Below are 17851 nucleotides of genomic sequence, written 5' to 3' on the forward strand. Positions count from 1 at the left end.
AAATACAGATTCATTTTCTAGAGGGTTTTGGGGACATTTAATTAATTAATCAATTAATTTTCTGCAATATTACTAGAGTTTTATTAAGTATATTTATGTTAGATAGCTTTAATTTTTTTTTTTTGGAGTGTAGCTTTTACATCTTTTTCAGATTTAATAACAAGGTTAGGTTAACTTTAAAGAATAAAATAGGCTCCATTCCATCTTTTTCCCTATTATTCTGGACCAATTTATACAACATGGGATAGTGTGTATCTTGAAAATTTCAAAGAGGAATTTACCAGATTCTACTGGACCAAGAAGCCTTTCTTGGAGGATAATTCTTTGAAAGTTTTATTAGTAGGGGGAAAGAGGTTAGTATTAGAGATATTTTATGTCTGGAGAGTCACGGTTTTGCTTTTTTTAAAGAAAAATCTCCAATTTCATAAGAACTTACTAGCTCAGGCCTGTGCTTAGCATTTTTATAACCCACAAAATCTTTTGTCAATTTGTTACTACAGAATCACATTATAACACAGTAATACTCTGCTAGTCTAGAGATGTTTGGTATCTTATAACATAGTTCTGAACCAAGAAAAATAGGCTGTTGAGTAACCAAAAGGGCTGTCATAAAACCATAGCAGTAAAACCAGGTATTAAGAATTTAAATTATACCCTAATTAATCAGTGAGTCTTTAATTCTTAGTTATTCGTCTTTCTTGTCCATAAGGTTTAAAGCACCAAGCTAAAAGGGAAGCAGACAGACGGCCAAAGGGAGACAAAATGATTGCCATGAGGTGACGGTTGACAAAAATAAGAGAGAAGACACAGAAGTCCTAAGTTAAAATAAAAAAAATGTTGGCATGTGGATGTCAATTCATGGAAAATTTACTTTAAAAAGAAATCCAATATTATACTCAGCAAAATTAAGCATATCTCTGTTTTAGAATGTATTTAAAATTTAATTAACATCAGCAATTTAGAAATGTTTTTTCAGGTCAAAGATTAAATGAAACTAAATAGGATCTGCTAGGAAAAGAAAACACTGAGTTGCTACGGGTTACATCCACAGATGTTACATACCATCTAGGCCATGCACGCACACAATGAGATGTACTCCGTCTTCGGAACGGTCCTCCTCCTCCTCCTCCACGCAAAAATAAGGGACTGAGGATGCCAGCAGAGGAACATCGCTGTACATGAACCCGGGGAGTTTAAGCTGCTTCAATTCTTCTTTTGCCTGGAGGAAGCTGAAGTAAAATATTTTAAAAGATACTCTTTACCAAGTATTATATTCAGTTTTTAGAACCAAAAAGATAATCTACTCAATTTAGAGAACTGGAGAAGAGGAAACCCAGAAATATTTGATTTTAAAATAATGGAAAATATATGGGCTCACCTAAATGGCTTAGAAATCAAAGTAATTTTCTTTACTATTTTTTAGTACATATTCTGATCAAATACAACGAGTATTTAAAACCTGACATCACTTAAAAATATTCTTTCAAACTTGAAACACACTAAGAAAATATTAGGAATGGAGTTATGCTTTCTATTGAATTTTGTGTTGTATGCATAGAAAAGCCAGAAGAAGTACTGGAAAGAGGACAGTCTGATGCTGACCCTGTGATCAAATCTTACCCTCTTTACTCCTTTTCAATCTTACATAAATGGAAAACAGGGAGCTACTGTACACAGTGTACCAGTGAGAAGGGCAGGTATAGTATTTAGATGAGGTTATCTGTATTTTTCTCTAAAAATACCAATAAGAAGGAACAGAACTAAGAGGGGGATGTGATTAAGTAAAATTGGTGGCATACACTCATTTATTAATAGAAAGAGTGGCACAGCTAATCAACTTGGGGATTGAGGACATCAAAAATTATTAACTACTATAATACTGTATCATTTAGATTCATAAAAGTAAAACTCAAAGAAGCGGATGAGCACTAAACCGAGTGGGGCACCCTGGGTGAAGAATACAGACCACTGCTTTCATTAATGACTCAGAAGGGTCTATGGTGCCCAGGAGGTGGTACACCTTCAGCCTCCTAGCCCATTACAACTCTTCAATGGGCTATTCTCACCTCGCTGGGTTCTCTAGCTGTAGGCACTATGGATCTTACTTGTGTGTATACATTAGAATAATCTGGGAACTTAAAAAACCTACAGTAGATATGCCCAGACATTTCACTCCAGGGATTATAATTCCATCTGGAATAAGGCAGGAGAAAACCAGTGCCATGCTAGTAAACCTATGTCATTCTCAAAATTTTCTGTATTTCTACTGGTCCATGAAATCCCAATTCTGGAACCAATGACTTAGCTGAGGCAATCTGCGTCTGCTAGGCCTAGGAAGTTTCTAGCAATTATCTAATATTGTCCTTATCTGCTAGATGTACCTATAAAACCTAACTTTCATCTGGGAGTTGATGGGGGAGAAATTAGGTACTGATGCAGAAAAAAAAGGGTTTTAACCTCGATCACTCCATGCTTCTACCATAAAACTACCAATGGAAAATTTATATCAGGAATGTTGAGCCTACAGCACAGGGCAATCTACAGGTCTGTCTGTCAAAGAGCATACTGACTTCACGTCTCCATTTCAGACAGCTATTCAAAGAAGCACTCTCTGTATTACAGAAACCAGAGAACGTGAAATATGTATGTTACCAGAGAAATATACATATATGTTCTCTCTCTTTAGTAGCACATGCTACTGTGCTCCATTACTTACGCTTGTATTTGAGGTTTTGGTGAATTTTCATACCAGGACAGTGATGAGGTGAAGTTGTAAGAAGCGCTGCTTGGCTGCTTTGTAATGGCATCACATTTACTCTTAGAAGAATATTTAACACCACAAGGAGACTCTCGCGGTGCAGATGGGAAAGACAGACAGCCGGAAGTACAGACAGTAGGCATAGTTATACCATCCCTCAGATAGTCACTGCTAATTTTTTCAGATTTGATAAGTCTTTCTTCTTCTAGGGCACCTCTGTCTGTACAGTGAGCATTTACTGTTCCATCCAAAGCTGAGTAATCTGTCTCCTCATAATACCCATTTTGAATCATTTGTTGATCCTGTTCTTCCTCCTCCTCATCTTTACCCTGTTCCCGCTGAAGATGACTAATTTCTTTTTCAGAAATTTCCTTCTGTGGGCTAACCGAATTGCTGTAGCTAATAGCACATGTGTCAGAAGTATCGGTACTGCTTTGACAGCCAAAATAATTTTCCACAAGCCCTTGCTTTACCATATCAGGACTGGCTGAAAAAGGGTCACCTGTGTCCAGGTGAGTTTCATCTTTAACTGTAGGGGCTTCTGAATACATTTGTTTGAGATTTAATGCATCGCTATTTTTTCTTTTCACAGTTCTATCTTCACTGACGTCTGTCCTGGTAGAAACGGAACCTGAAACAACACAAGGAGCGCCTGAACAAAACCGTTCTGAACTTAACGGAACTGCAGTCCCTGCAGAGTCACTAGATTTATCAGGACTCTGGGAGTCTTTACACACAGTGTCCAATTTAGGTTTGGAGCTGCAACTACTTTTCACATCACTGGAAGTATCTTCATCTGAAAAAACAAATTGTAAAGGGTCTTTAGTGCTTGAATTTAAGGAATGTATTGCTATAGTTTCATTGTCCAAATGCCCTGAAAATACGACACTCTGCTGTTGCAAAATAATACTTGACTTTTTCCTATCGTCACATTTTGGCACATCAATTGTTCCTAGATTCAACATGGCTTTGCTATCGCTTAGGTGGCATTCAGGTACAACAGATTTCTTAGGATTTTCATCAGGTGACAGCTCATCGTCAGAAGGCAGAGAGTTTATGGATGTTAAGGATGACTGGATCTCACTGAAAGCACTTGTACTCTCAGTACAGTGACTGCCTAGTGAAAACTTTACATTATGATCAGGCTTCATCAAAAGCTGAGGAAATAACCTTTCATTACTGTAAAGACCTTGCCCTTGCACAGTTTCAAAGACTACGTCAGGGTTTGGATGTGTTGCAACAGAGCTTGGTTCACTTTCCACACCTGAATCTGAGAACCGAGATGAGGCACATGTGGCACTAATATCTGGTAACTTAATAGAGTCTCCACTCACTACAACATGAAGCTCTCTTGTGGAAGGAGCAGGTTGGTTACTTCTTAGCTTAGCTAATGATTCTCCAATAGAATGACACTTTGCTTCCTGCAAAGCTTCCTTTTCAAGTGTTATTTCTATAGATTTAGATTTACCGTTAGATTCTAAGGACTCAAAGTTGGGTAGCTGTAAATTATCCACAAATATTTCATCTTGTCGAAGCTCTGTCCAAGGTCCTATTTTGACAGTTATTTTCTCTCCACTGAAAGGGTCTTTATTACAGGGCTTTACTTCAATTGTCCTAAGTCCCGAAGTGGGGGCAGTCTGAAGATCATGGCAATCGTCTGATGAACTTCTGGATGCCACACTGTGTTCCACTTGTGCAATTTCACTATCGTCCTGGGAGATACCAAGTTTACCTGAAATGGACAAATTTGCACAAAGATTTAGGCTGCCAGAGTTGAAAGGATCAAACAGGTCTGGTTGCATATTTTCAATATCTGGAGTCTTTTGTTCAGTTCTCTCTGTATTAGCTGGCAAATAGCTAGCTTCCTTTTGACTTGTCTGTCTGATGTAGGTCTTTACGTCAAAATTATATCCACATATTGTGGGGTCCAGACCTTCCTTCTGACTATGTGAAGGATTGCCTTCAAAGCTTTTAAAGAGATCATTTGATGCTGTGCTTTTCAAACATTTGTAGCCTACCAAAACCACAGAATCCTTAGAGTTCTGTTTTATTAATTTTTTTGTGTTTTCAGGTTTCATTGTTTTCATGAGCTTAGTAACCTTAACCTTGGATTTATTTGATTCTTCATTCTTTCCTTTCAGAGACTTTGTTAGCTGCTTTTCACCTTCTGTAGACCCAAAACTGGAGGCCCCAGCAGGTCTGACTTTCAACTCTGGGCTGGAAAGTCCAGCTAGAGAGCTTTCTTCAGTCTCACATTTATCCATTCTACTGGACTCTGATCTCTGAAGACTCTGAATTCCCATCCAGGGTGCATCTAAGTCTTTTATCCAAAGAAAAAGAAATTCAGGTTTAAAACAAGGTGTAAGAACTCATATGATTAAGACTACTTTTTCTGACTATAACTTTCTAATATCCTCAAAAATAAATAAAACTGGAGGGGGAAAACAGCCCCACATTAGGCAGAATATACTGAAAATAACATACACAGCTTACATATTTTAGTTAGGTTACACTTACCTTCAGTAACTGAATCTAAATACCTATCTTCAAAGATTACAGGTAATGAATTGAGATCTCCATCTAATTCACTACATTCAATAGGCAGGGGTGGGAGAGAGCTGCAGAAGGAAGTATTTTTGATAGCGGTGCACATCTGGAGATGACTCTGAGCACTGAAAAATACGTCTTACGTCAGACTGCAATCTAGACAAGCACACCAATTCCACCTCATAGTCTCCCCCGGCCCATCCCTTCACCAGTCCTGTGCCCCGCCCCCTCAAGACACAACCTCCTTATGAAAGAGCTCCTTGGTCAGAGATCAAACTGGTGCAATGAAAATTATGGTTTGTTGAGAAAAATGATTGACTTATGAAATTATGGTTTATTGATCAATTACTTACTTAATATCTATTATACTCTTCTATACTTTTAAATGTTATTTCAAAGTGAGTTATCTGTGCTTAATGTCTGAACTTCCTAAGGGCTGAGGACAGCACAGAGGAGAAAGACCAAATGTGCAAATGCCTACTAGTGATTTGATGACAGTGTTGAAGTAATGATAAACACAACCAACAGCTATTTGAAGTATTTAAAAAGGTGCATAACTTTCTAATACCAAAGTTTCGTCAAAAAAAGGTGTCTTATGGAAAATTTGAAACATATCAAAGCACACAGAAGAGCACCATAAGCCCCATCACTGAGCTTCAGCAATGAACATTTTCCCTTCTTGTTTTGTCTGTACCTCCACTCACTACCCACCCGCACGCCCCATGAGTATTTAGTTTTCTTCTGAGGCATAGCTCACATGCTCTGAAGCAAACAAATCTTAGCTGCACAATTCTGACAAATGGACACATGATACAGAACATTTCCACTGGTCCATGTCTTTCCAGGCAAACTCCCAGCCTAAGTCAGCACCAAGACAACCACTGTTCTGACTTTCTTCACTTTAGTTGTACGTGTTCCAGAACTTCATATAAACAGAATCATATATTATTTACTCTTTTATGTCTGACTTCACTCAGCATAATGTCCTCAAAATATTCTTTAAAGCCAAAGAAAATCATCAGATCTAAATGTACTTAGTAGGGCAAATGGAATACATCTACTCTGGATATGTGAATTATAAATCTTTTACATAACAGCAGGAAGTGCCAGTAAGACTGCGTGTGAGAACCTGTAATATGTAACGATAAACATAAGCGATTCTGACCTGTGAAAACAAAGATGCAATAAGGTGGCCAAATGGAGAGCTGGGGTCAGGGCCGTGTGGGACTCCCAAGGGTAGGGTAGATCTGATGTGGTGGAGGGGATAACAGTGCAGTACGATTCTTTATGTCAGGGAGAGGTCTTTCATGAAGTAATTCATATGATTAAAAGCAATTTGATTAAACAGGAGATTCCTGAATTTCAAACTCCCCTAATTTCTTTTGCTGTAAATATTGTATATTCCGTTGCTGATAAATTCTGAGATGATGTCTTATGTAAAAGGAAAGAGAATCATTTAAATTTTAGATTTATTCTACTCACTGAAGCTCCTGGTATGCAATGGCAGCTTCTCTTGGATGTTCAAAACAAAAGAATGCCTCAGAAAACCTGCGCACCTGAAAAATTCCAAAAGGGAGAATAAATAACATGGCACGTTTAAAAGTCAATCAGGAATTGGGTGGCAGGGAAATAAACCCCTCTGCAAGGCTCTCCATAACCATCCTTGTGAGAATCACTCTCCTTCCTCAGTGTCGCCAAAGCACTGTATTTTGGTACTTACCGCATGAGCTGAAGGAAAGAACAGAATGTAGTGTACGAAATTCCCGTTTACGTCATGGATCCACCATTCATGCTCCCTGAAGATGGGGATTCTGTCTGTCTTATTCAGCACTACATCCCCCACCCCAAGAAGAGTGGAACAGTGGCAGCACATGGAAGAGTGGCAGGATCAGCTAGCAGCCGCCACCCGCCCCCCGCAGCTGTGTGCCAGGCATCCAGGACACGCCAGATGAGCTGACGGCAGACTCACTGGCACTGCAACCTCAGGCATTTCACCTTGGAGCCTCAATGGCTCTTTTTCAATCACACTTAATACTTATTCTATATATGGGGTTATTGCAAAGAATAAATAAGATAATGTATTTGATAGCAGTTTTTTATTGTGTACATAAATATAAGCTATTACAATTACCATTGTAGCATTCACCACACTTTTTCTTAAAATAACTATATATGTGAGTTGTCTCCCCTCCTAATATGTGATGCTCTTTTAGCATAGGAACTGTGTTTTGGATGATCTTTGCTATCCCCCCAAAACATGTCTTAGTACATTATAGAAGCAAGTATTTGGTAAATATGGTCAAATATACTTGAATATTTCTTCCATCATATTTGTATTCTGACCCTTTCATTTCTAATTATGCAAAGAAGGGCTCTGTCAGCTGCTGCAGCAATTGAAGCAACAATAAGGGGATGGAAAAGATATTTTGTTTGGAGGGTATGTGGAGGAGAGGGAAATGATATTACACTTAAGATTTTTTTCTAAAGGGAAATATGACTTAGAGGTCTTTGGTTTTAAATGTACAATGAACTGGAGAAATGTCTTATTCATCATCAACTTATAGCTAGTTGAGTTCCTGACTTCCTAAGCTTGTCTCTCTGAGTTGGTGAGACTGGGTCTTCAGAGGGACAAGTCAACAAGGGGGTGGGGTGTGGAGCGGAAGGAGACGTCAGTGACAAGGACGCAACTGTCTTCACCTTCAAATGCTGCCAACGGCCCCTTGTTCCTCTCCAACACTAAGGGAGACATGAGGAGGACTATCTGCCTGTCTGTCTGTCTGTTAGAGATATTTTCCTTAAGGGCTGTAAAGTGTGAAGAAAGTCAGCCTGAATTCATCTGGATTCCTACAGCTGCAGCTGGGCCTGCCTCCCCACCTTCCCTGATTCCTACAATAAGAGCCATGATGTCTGGACAGCATCCCCCCACCAGGCTCTACGCTAAGCACTTTACCTTTTTCATTCTTTGATGAAAGAGCCCTATGAAGTGGATATATCTTCATCTAATAAGTGAGGAAACAGGCACAAAGAAGTTAATTACTTGGCCAAGGCAACATAGCTGGCCTGTGATACACACGGAATTCAAATAGAGATTTGAGAAAAGTGTCAAGTCTTGTGCTCCAACCACTAATCTCTTCCCTTCTGCGTCAAGACTCCCTGTTACCAGAAAAGTCTTTCCCTTCCTCTCTACACCTGGATGAGGTTCTCTGTCTAAACTTTCTCCTGCCCCGGTTTCCGTGCAGTGCCAACATGTGATGAAAAAAGCAGGTAACGGTACTGAGGCCACCACCTCATGAGCGCCACACCTGATGGCAGCATAGCTGAATTCTGGGCAAAAGGCATACGTAGAAAAAGTGTTAAATTTATAAACTCAAACTCAGGATATGAGTAATAGATATTAATACTTTGGTATATATAATTGTAAAACAAGTTTTGAGTATGTACCCTATTTTTAAAGAAACCACTTATCTGACAATATCAACTATTCAAAATTTAGCTAGGAGGCTAAAAAAAGCCTCCAAGGGTTCAAAATGGATATTTATAGTGCTCTACAGAGTTAAATGCTCCTTTATCTGTGTTCACCCTAATATGTGGTTTAAACTGCTGAACAATGCTTAGTATAATAATTTTAATTAGTAGTATTTGTTACTAACATAATTTAATGTTAATCACATTATTATAATGTAACATTTACTATAATAATTTTATACATGCTCATCCAGGTTAGATTCTAATCTTTAGTGCAGAGTCTAAATATGCGACATATTATCTATGTTGCCTTGAAGAAAAGGCACCTCACAAATGTTTATTGAACAAGTGTTCCTGCATTATGCTCACAGTAGGATACCTTAAAGCCCACTTTTTACACAAAGCTGATTTATGCTTACTATTAGATAGAGTTCTAACTGGTTTAAGTTATTTGGCTTCTCAGTCCACAATACATTAAAAGAGCAAATGAAACCAAGGGAAAAGGAGAATGACAGAGTACAGGTTGTTTACAGAGGCATTATACGTACGTAAACATACTAGGGAAAAGGAATGAGAACTTCATGCTGAAACAAAAAGGCCCCCCCTTAAAAAAAAACTAGAACATTCCCATAAAAATCAGACAAAATAAATAAAAAATTAATATAAATTATGCCTGTCTAATGGAGGATCTACTATCCAGACACCTTTGACAGCACAGGACACCAGTGTACTATTAAAGCGGAGCCTATTACACAAGATTCATAATGATAACTAAGTCATTTTGAAAGGGCTAAAATAGGTTCCGTACACTCTACTTCAGAAAGTAGGGAATCATGAAACACACCAGAAAGTTTCCACTTACAGTGGTCAAAAATAACGTAAGGAGGGGACTTCCCTGGTGGTGCAGTGGTTAAGAATCCACCTGGCAATGCAGAGGATGTGGGTTCCATCCGTGGGCCTCCTGGGAAGATCCCACATGCTATGGAGCAACTAAGCCCGTGCACCACAACTACTGAGCCTGCATTCCTAGAGTCTGTGAGCCACAACCACTGAAGCCCGCATGCCTAGAGCCCATGCTCTGCAACAAGAGAAGCCACCACAATGAGAAGCCCGCGGACCATAATGAAGAGTAGCCTCACTCGTCGCAACTAGAGAAAGCCCGTGTGCAGCAACAAGGACCCAATGCTGCTAATAAATACATATAAATTTATAAAAAATAATTTAAGGAAAAAATTAGCTCTTTAAAAAGCACATATTGGATAATAACAAAATTTACTTTTGGGCAGAATTACTTCCTGAAAATGCTGGGTAGGTTTTGTGTATATACACATAAAAGCTATGATACATTTTATGTTATTATATTAACAATGGAAGTCTGCATAAACCTTGCAAAATAGGAAATAAATAGCATCAAATTAGATATTATAAATAAATATGTTCTCAGAAAGTACTTCTACTTTACTAAGAAAAATATAGCTTAATATATTAAGGTTCATTGATGTTGTACTGAAGGAATATCAGATTAAGTAGTTTTAGAGATGACTGCTTCTTAAAAATGCAAGCTTCATAATGTTTTGAATAGAGAATACATCAATGTAAAGAACTCTTTAAGTGGGAAAGGATGGCTATACAAGCTATTTCTAACTCCTCCCCTCTTCTAGAGCACAGAAAGCATCAATAGAGTTTAATATGTTATGATCTTAAAATCTCTGTGAAAGTTAGTAAGAATGCCTGACCCTCTCCCTTGTCACTGGAAGGTAGTGGCTACATGTTAGAATATAGGGCCCTGCTGATGCATATGGAGGCTCTCAGGGCAAATTCACGAAGGTGCTCCTTCAGAACAGAATGCAGATTCCTCAGAAAACTAAAAACAGAGCTGCCATACGATCCAGCAATCCCACTCCTGGGCATTCATCCAGACAAAACTCTAATTCAAAAAGATACACGCACCCTAATGTTCACAGCAGCACTATTTACAACAGCCAGGTCAAGGAAGTAACATGTCCATCGAAACATGAATGGATAAAGAAGATGTGGTACATACATACAATGGAATATTACCCAGACATAATAAAGAATGAAATAATGCCATTTGCAGCAACATGGATGGACATGGAGATGATCATATGAAGTGAAGTCAGACAGAGAAAGACAAATAGCAAATGATATCACTTATATGTGGAATCTAAAATATGACACAAATGAATTTATCTAAGAAACAGAGACTTCACAGACGTAGAGAACAGACTTGTGGTTGCCGAGGGGGAGGGGAATAGGAAAGGACTGGGAATTTGGGATTCGCAGATGCAAACTATTACATACAGAACAGATAGACAACAAGGTCCTACTGTACAGCACAGGGAACTACATTCAATATCCTGTGAAAGAAAAAAACAGACACAAAAACAAAAAGGTGCTCCTTTTACAGGCAGATACAACCTGTGTGCAGGGAGGACAGGCCAGATTTCAGTTCCCACTCCCCTGAGCAGAATGCTCTTGTTCAAGGAAAAGCCTAACCCTGTTAAATCACTTGGAAAACATAAAAAAAATTATCATGCCTGGGCCCCACTCAGCACTGGTAAGTATTACAGTTCCCTAGGTGATTCTAATGTACAGCCAAGGTTGAAAAGGAGTATTTAACTTCTACTTAGACCACAACAGAGAAACTGGTATTAGACTGACCCTACTGAAAACAACTTACAAAACTGTACAAAACACATGAACAACTGTTTCAAGCACTGAAGGACATGCAAAGAAGCAGGAAAATTTAACTTACAGTCGAGATAAAAGCAGTTAATAGAAACAGACTCCAAAATAATCCAGGTGTTAGAATCAGCAGGCAAGTACTTTTCTTTTTTTAATATAATTAATAAACTTAAGTTTTTCAGAGCAGTTTTAGGTTCAGAGAAAAACTGATCAGAAAGTGTAGGGAGTTCCAATTATACCCCGAAGTTTCTCCTATTATTTGTCTTGTATTTACTGTGATGCATTTGTTATAACTGATGAACCAATGTTAATACATTATTATTAACTAAAGTCCACTGTTTACATTAAGGTTCACCCTTGGTCTTGCGCACTGTATGCACTTTGACAAATGTATAATGACATGTATCCACCATTACAATATCATAGAGAACAGTTTTACTTCCCTAAAAATCTCCTATGCTCCACCCACTTGACTCTCTCCCAATTCCCCTGGGCCCCTAGCAACCATTGATTATTTGTTTACAGTTTTTCCTTTTCCACAATTTCACAGAGTTGGAATCATATAGAGGTAACTCTTCAGATTGGCTTCTTTGATTTAGCAATAATATACTTTTAAGGTTTCTCTCTGTCTTTTCATGGTTTGATAGCTCATTTCTTTTTATTACTGAAAATATTCCATTGTGTGAATATACAACAGTTTGTTTATCCATTTACCTGATGAAGGACATCTAAGTTTTGGCAATTATTTTAAAAAAGTTGCTGTAAATATCTGAGTGCAGGTTTTTGTGCAGACCTAAGTTTTCAACTAATTTGGGTAAATACTAAAGAGCATGGTAGCTGGATGTTTAGATTTATATGAAATTGCCAAACTGTCTTCCAAAGTGGTTGTACCGTTTTGCATTCCTACCAGCAATGAGATGAGAATTCCTGTTGCTCCACATCCTCACCAATATTTGCTGTTGTCAGTGTTTTCTTACAGGTGTGCATTGTATCTCACTGTTGTTTTATTCTGCAAACTCCCTAATAATGTATAAGTTGGCTATTTTCCTTCCCCCAAAGTGAAAGGCTAGAGAGGGCTGGAGATGGGTCCCCCAGGTCAGTCGGGCTCTAGAAAGACAGTTTCTGAGGAGGAAGGTCTTGTTAAGGACAGAATGCTCTGGATGTATTTACAAATGGCTATTCTCCCTTTCCCTGCATGAGGGGATTTCTCTCATCTTCACTATGTGAATCTGGCAGGGTTCCTGGAGCTACAACTCACAGAAGTGTGAGAAGCCCTAAGACTGGGCTCTCCTGGAGTTATTAAGTCAAGTTTGTCCACGCTGAGCCTCCAGAAATTCATCAGTTACAGTCTGTTTTGCTCCCCTGGTACTGCTCCTGGTGACTTCTGTTCATGGGTTGGTTTCTGCTTTGGTAAGATGAGATTCTCTGTAACTGACTATCTGTCTCTCCAATCTGGGGATCAGGAGTTTATTCTGTGGCCTCAATTCTCTAATGGACCTAAAAAGATGTGTTGATATTTGGTTTATTCAGCTATCTTCTTGTTCTTAGAAAGGGAGTGATGAAGTCCAAGCCTCTTACAAGCCAGATCAGAAACCAGAAGTCCAGGCGAGAACTTTGAAGCAATAATTACAAACTGGCCAATGACTGAAAGAAGCTGGTTATAACGAATGAAGAGATGAGGAACCTCAGCAGAAAAATGAGACCATTAAATAAAAGAAAACAGCGCTTCTCTGGTGGCACAGTGGTTAAGAATCCACCGCCAATGCAGGACACACGGGTTCAATCCCTGGTCCAGGAAGATTCCATATGCCGTGGAGCAACTAAGCCTGCGCGCCACAACTACTGAGCCTGCATGCTGCAACTACTGAAGCCCGTGAGCCTAGAGTCCGTGCTCTGCAACAAGAGAAGCCACCACAATGAGAAGGCTGTGCACCACAACGAAGAGTAGCCCCGGCTCTCCACAACTAGAGAAAGCAGCAATGAAGACCCAGTACTGAAAAAAAAAAAAAAAGAAAAGGAAAGAAAAGAACCAAAGGGAAATCTTGGAAGTAAAAAGTATAATATCTAAAATGAAAATTTTATTTGATAAGATTTAGAGCAGATTAGACACTATAGAAATGAATCAGTGAATTTAAAGATGGAATGACAGAAATTATTCACTCTGAAGAGCACAGAGAAAAAATACTAAGAAACAAAAGAATGTCAAACTGTAACATAAGTGAAATTAAGAGTGCCAGAGAGAGAGTAGAAGGGAAAATTGGGGCAGAAAAAAAATCTGTAGTTATAATGGCTAAAATTTTGATAAAAACACCACCCTGCAGATCTGAAAATCTCAGCAAATCACAAGATAAATAAGTATAAATATAAAGAAAGTATATAAATAAATATTTAGATAACTATAAAGAAAATATATAAACTGTAAACAAGATAAATATAAAGAAAACTACAAGGCACATCAGAGTCAAACTGCTGAAAACCAAAGATAAGGAGAAAATTATAACTGCAGCTGGAGGGAAACAACAATGTAAATGACAACTGGTTTCTCACCAGAGATTATGGAGGACAGATGACAAAGGTATGTCTTTAAAATACTGATACTGGAAAAAAAGAAGTCAATCCAGAATACTGATTAAACACCTCTGTCAATCAACTTGACCTAATTTATTTATTTAAAATTATTTATTTATTTTGGCCACACCGTATGCCTTGCAGCATCTTAGTTCCCTGACCAGGGACTTAATCCAGGCCACTGCAGTGAAAGCACCGAGTCCTAACCACTGGACTTCCAGGGAATTCCCAACTGTAAATATATATGTACCCAACATTGGAACACATGAGTATATTAAGCAAATACTAACAGATCTGAAGAGTGAAATAGAAAGCAATACAATAAGTCCCTATACATACGAATGAGTTTCATTCCAAGAGCAGTTTCGTAAGTCCAATTTGTTTGTAAGTCCAACAAAGTTAGCCTGGGTATCCAACTAACACAATCGGCTATATAGTACTGTACTGTAATAGGTTTATAATACTTTTCACACAAATAATACATAAAAATAAACACAAAAGATAAAGAAAACATTTTTATCTTACAGTACAGTACCTTGAAAAGTACGGCAGGTACAACAGCAGACGCTTTTTAGCAGTACCAGCTACATCGCCTGCTTTTACGCTTGCTTCCTGACATCCTAGGTTTGAAATAAAGATACTGTACTACTGTAGTCTATACAGTGCTCTACAGTAAAGTACACAAAAGCACAACCACTTGTAGAGGATGCACGCACGTGACAACGTACACCAGACATGAACTAACCTATGTGATTGGACATGGGAACACACGTTTGCATCTCTGAAAGTTCACAACTTGAAGATGCATGTATAGGGGACTTACTGTACTCTTTAAAATGGTCTAACATCACTTTTTTTAAACTTACCCTCAAAGTATGGTGCTCTTGTGCTAGTAATAGTCTTAGTTCTTCATGTAGTGTTATAACTTCCAGAAACTGTCCCCATAAAGCCATTAGAAGTGAGCAAAGTTGTGCAAGATTCATATTTATAAGTTCTGCCAGTTCATCAGGATTTTCTATTTTCTGAAACGATAAAGAAAAAAATCTCACTGTTCTCTGAAAATTACCATAACACATCTAAATATATTACCGAGAAAATTAATAGAGGCAAATTTTTAGTTTTAAAAAATGTGTGTGTAGAGACAGACCAAGTGACCGATGGCTTTTTTCTATCTCATAGTTATTATAGCAATTTTCGACAATTTAACCAATATTTCAATATCTAAGGTATCTTGTTACTGAAATAATATCATAGTCTAAAATTACAAATCAGGATTCCATAGAACATGATCAAATTCAAACACTAAAATACTGGGAATTTTAAACACAATGTACAAACCATGATGAAAGTTATAAAAATTCTGAAAGATGATGAAATCTTAAAATCTGATTTTTTTTTCCCAGTTAAGTAAAGTACTTAAAAGATCCCTAACTCCTCAGAGGACTGAGACACTCTCTAAAGTACTGCTTTTCCCTCACACCTACGCTCCTAGATTTTATTTTGCTTGCGGGAATCCTTTCACAGAGCTATTGAACACTTTCTTCCCATTTTCTAACAATTCATTCACAGTATTCACAATTCATGCCCTGTATTTACTGAGCACATTTTACATGTAGGGCCTACATTCTACAGACACCGCAATTAACGTGAAAAGCTCACAGTCTAATGAGGAAAGAAAAGTGGGTAAACAATTATACTATTATGAGTGTTCTAATAGTGGTATTAAATTATCCCATTTATTTAGATATTCACCTAAACTGATGACAGATGTTAAGAGGACTGAATGAGATGTACAATCTTCTAAAAGGCATTTGGTATTCTTGAATTGACAAAATAAGAACTTCTGAACAAAGAATAATAAAGACTATAAATCAGAATGATGTTTCTCTCTGGTCAAGCATTTTTATCACGAGTACAGGCTTGTCTGCAATCCACTGAGGCAGCAGTCAGTTTTCAGGCAGATATCTTGATGCAACAATCTATCTTTAATTACTAGTAATACTAGGAAATTTACTTTAAATACATACATGGATGCTGATCTCATTTTCCTACCGTAAACACAGGAGACATCGTCTGTTCAGATTGAAGCTGACAGCCATTCCCACCTACACACCAATGACGGCAACATTTATGTCTCTGGATCACGTCACCCCCAGCTCTAGACCCAACACATACTGGATGGCCGTACTTGACAGTTCAACAGGCCCCAATCTGTACTCATCATACATGCACCCTCCCTTTCTAAAACCAAACAAACCCCCAAATGTTGCCTATCACATATGACACTCTTTCTCTGCCTGTGCTGACTTCTTTTTGAAGTCTGCAATCCAGGAGCCTTCTGTTCCCCAATCTAAACCAAGCTGCCATTTATCTTAACTCAGAGAACACATAAAACAAAAACTCAGCAACATTATTAAGAAGGGAACGGATCACGTCTTATTCACTTTTCTGACTCTGGTTACCAGTACACAGCAGTCACTCAATAAATACTGAACAAATAAAGGAATGAATGAATAAGGAATTACAGACCTCAGATAAGGAAAAAGTTCCCAGAATACAAGGACAAACTCAGAAAACGTTAACAAATTCCCGAATTCTGGAATGGAAGCTAATAGAGTCAAAACATGATAAATATTGATTAATCAACAAACACTGAATTTCTACAGAAGCATTCTGCCCCAGGAAATGGTTTATAAATGTTATTATAAATGAAGCTAACAAGTTTTTCATGTCTCCTAAGAACACACGGAAGATTAAAATGTACTATAAATAAGCTGAAACCTGCAGTATTATTTCAAGAGTGATTTTAATGGAGTTAGGAAAAGAAGACTAGAATAACTATTTGACAGTAATTAGATAGCACTGCGTAAGGCAAGCAATACTACGCAGAGTATAATCTACACACAAGTAGAAGTAATTCCCCCCCAGAGAGCAAGGCTGTCTAGATACCTTGTATTTATTAATTGTATTTCTCAGTGATAATGGCACCAAGGTTCTGAGAAAGGACTTGAATATTTTCATTATTGGGAAAAGCATCCCTTCAAGTATAAACAAATTACTTCTTTGGTTTACATAACTCTTTATTATAAGTGTCAAAATATAAATAATAATTCTTTTTTATATTAAAAAGGAAATTAGAATTAAGTTTGACAAGTATAAATGTATAAATGAAGGAATAATAAGACCTTACATTTGTAGGATATTTTTTCAAATAACATTCATTATTTTGTCCTATATAGATATATACTTTTTCATAGCATTAACTGATCTTGTTTGATTATAAAATGGTGCTTACTGTAACAGACTTGGAAAATGGGGGAAAGCAAAAAAGAAAAAAAAGAAAATTCACTTTAGTGTATAGCCTTCAATTTTTTTTTGTGATAGAGGGGAAAAAACCAGAATCATATACAGTCTTATGCCATTTTCACTGACACAGTATGAGCATTTTCCTACATCATCAAACATTTGTTGAAAGCATCACTTTTAAGGTTGTACAACTTTTTTAGATTATGAGTGTCCCATGCTTTGTTTAACCACTGTCCTATTGTTGGGTATATTTATTTAGGTGACTGTTTTACAATGTTATAAATTACATTATATATAAATTCTGCTTGTTTACTTGGTATACACTGAGAAGGAATACTCTTTTTGGCTTTGGCTACATACTGCCAAACTCACTTCTGAGAATCTGTATCTTACTGCATCTCAATAAGCATTATGTTACTGAAAAAATCCCAGCTCATCTAATAGGTTAAAAGTGATGTCAGAAATAAAAAAAAAAAAAAAAAATCCCAAATTAAAAAAAAA

At 37.5% G+C, this 17851-nt stretch overlaps 1 protein-coding gene across 12 annotated transcripts in view; it reads right to left on the reverse strand.

The window, feature by feature from the left end:
• The window catches only part of FAM135A (family with sequence similarity 135 member A), a 113862-nt gene that overhangs the window by 21863 nt on the left and 74148 nt on the right, over positions 1 to 17851 (reverse strand). For 8 of the 12 annotated variants that reach the window (XR_009054333.1, XM_057739289.1, XM_057739284.1 and 5 more), the window contains 5 exons: positions 14911 to 15066; positions 6788 to 6861; positions 5276 to 5430; positions 2717 to 5078; positions 1063 to 1229 (listed from right to left, as the gene is read on the reverse strand). Coding sequence is in view for 11 of the 12 variants with exons in the window: in XM_057739289.1 (XP_057595272.1) it covers positions 1063 to 1229; positions 2717 to 5078; positions 5276 to 5430; positions 6788 to 6861; positions 14911 to 15066 (2914 nt within the window). In the remaining variant the exon portion in view is untranslated. Of the gene's footprint in view, positions 1 to 1062; positions 1230 to 2716; positions 5079 to 5275; positions 5431 to 6787; positions 6862 to 14579; positions 14627 to 14910; positions 15067 to 17851 lie in introns of those variants that run through there. The other 4 variants (XM_057739294.1, XM_057739291.1, XM_057739290.1 and 1 more) reach the window with 4 other exon arrangements.

Source organism: Hippopotamus amphibius, chromosome 6 (genome assembly GCF_030028045.1).
Source record: "Hippopotamus amphibius kiboko isolate mHipAmp2 chromosome 6, mHipAmp2.hap2, whole genome shotgun sequence".
NCBI classification, from domain to species: Eukaryota; Metazoa; Chordata; class Mammalia; order Artiodactyla; family Hippopotamidae; genus Hippopotamus; species Hippopotamus amphibius.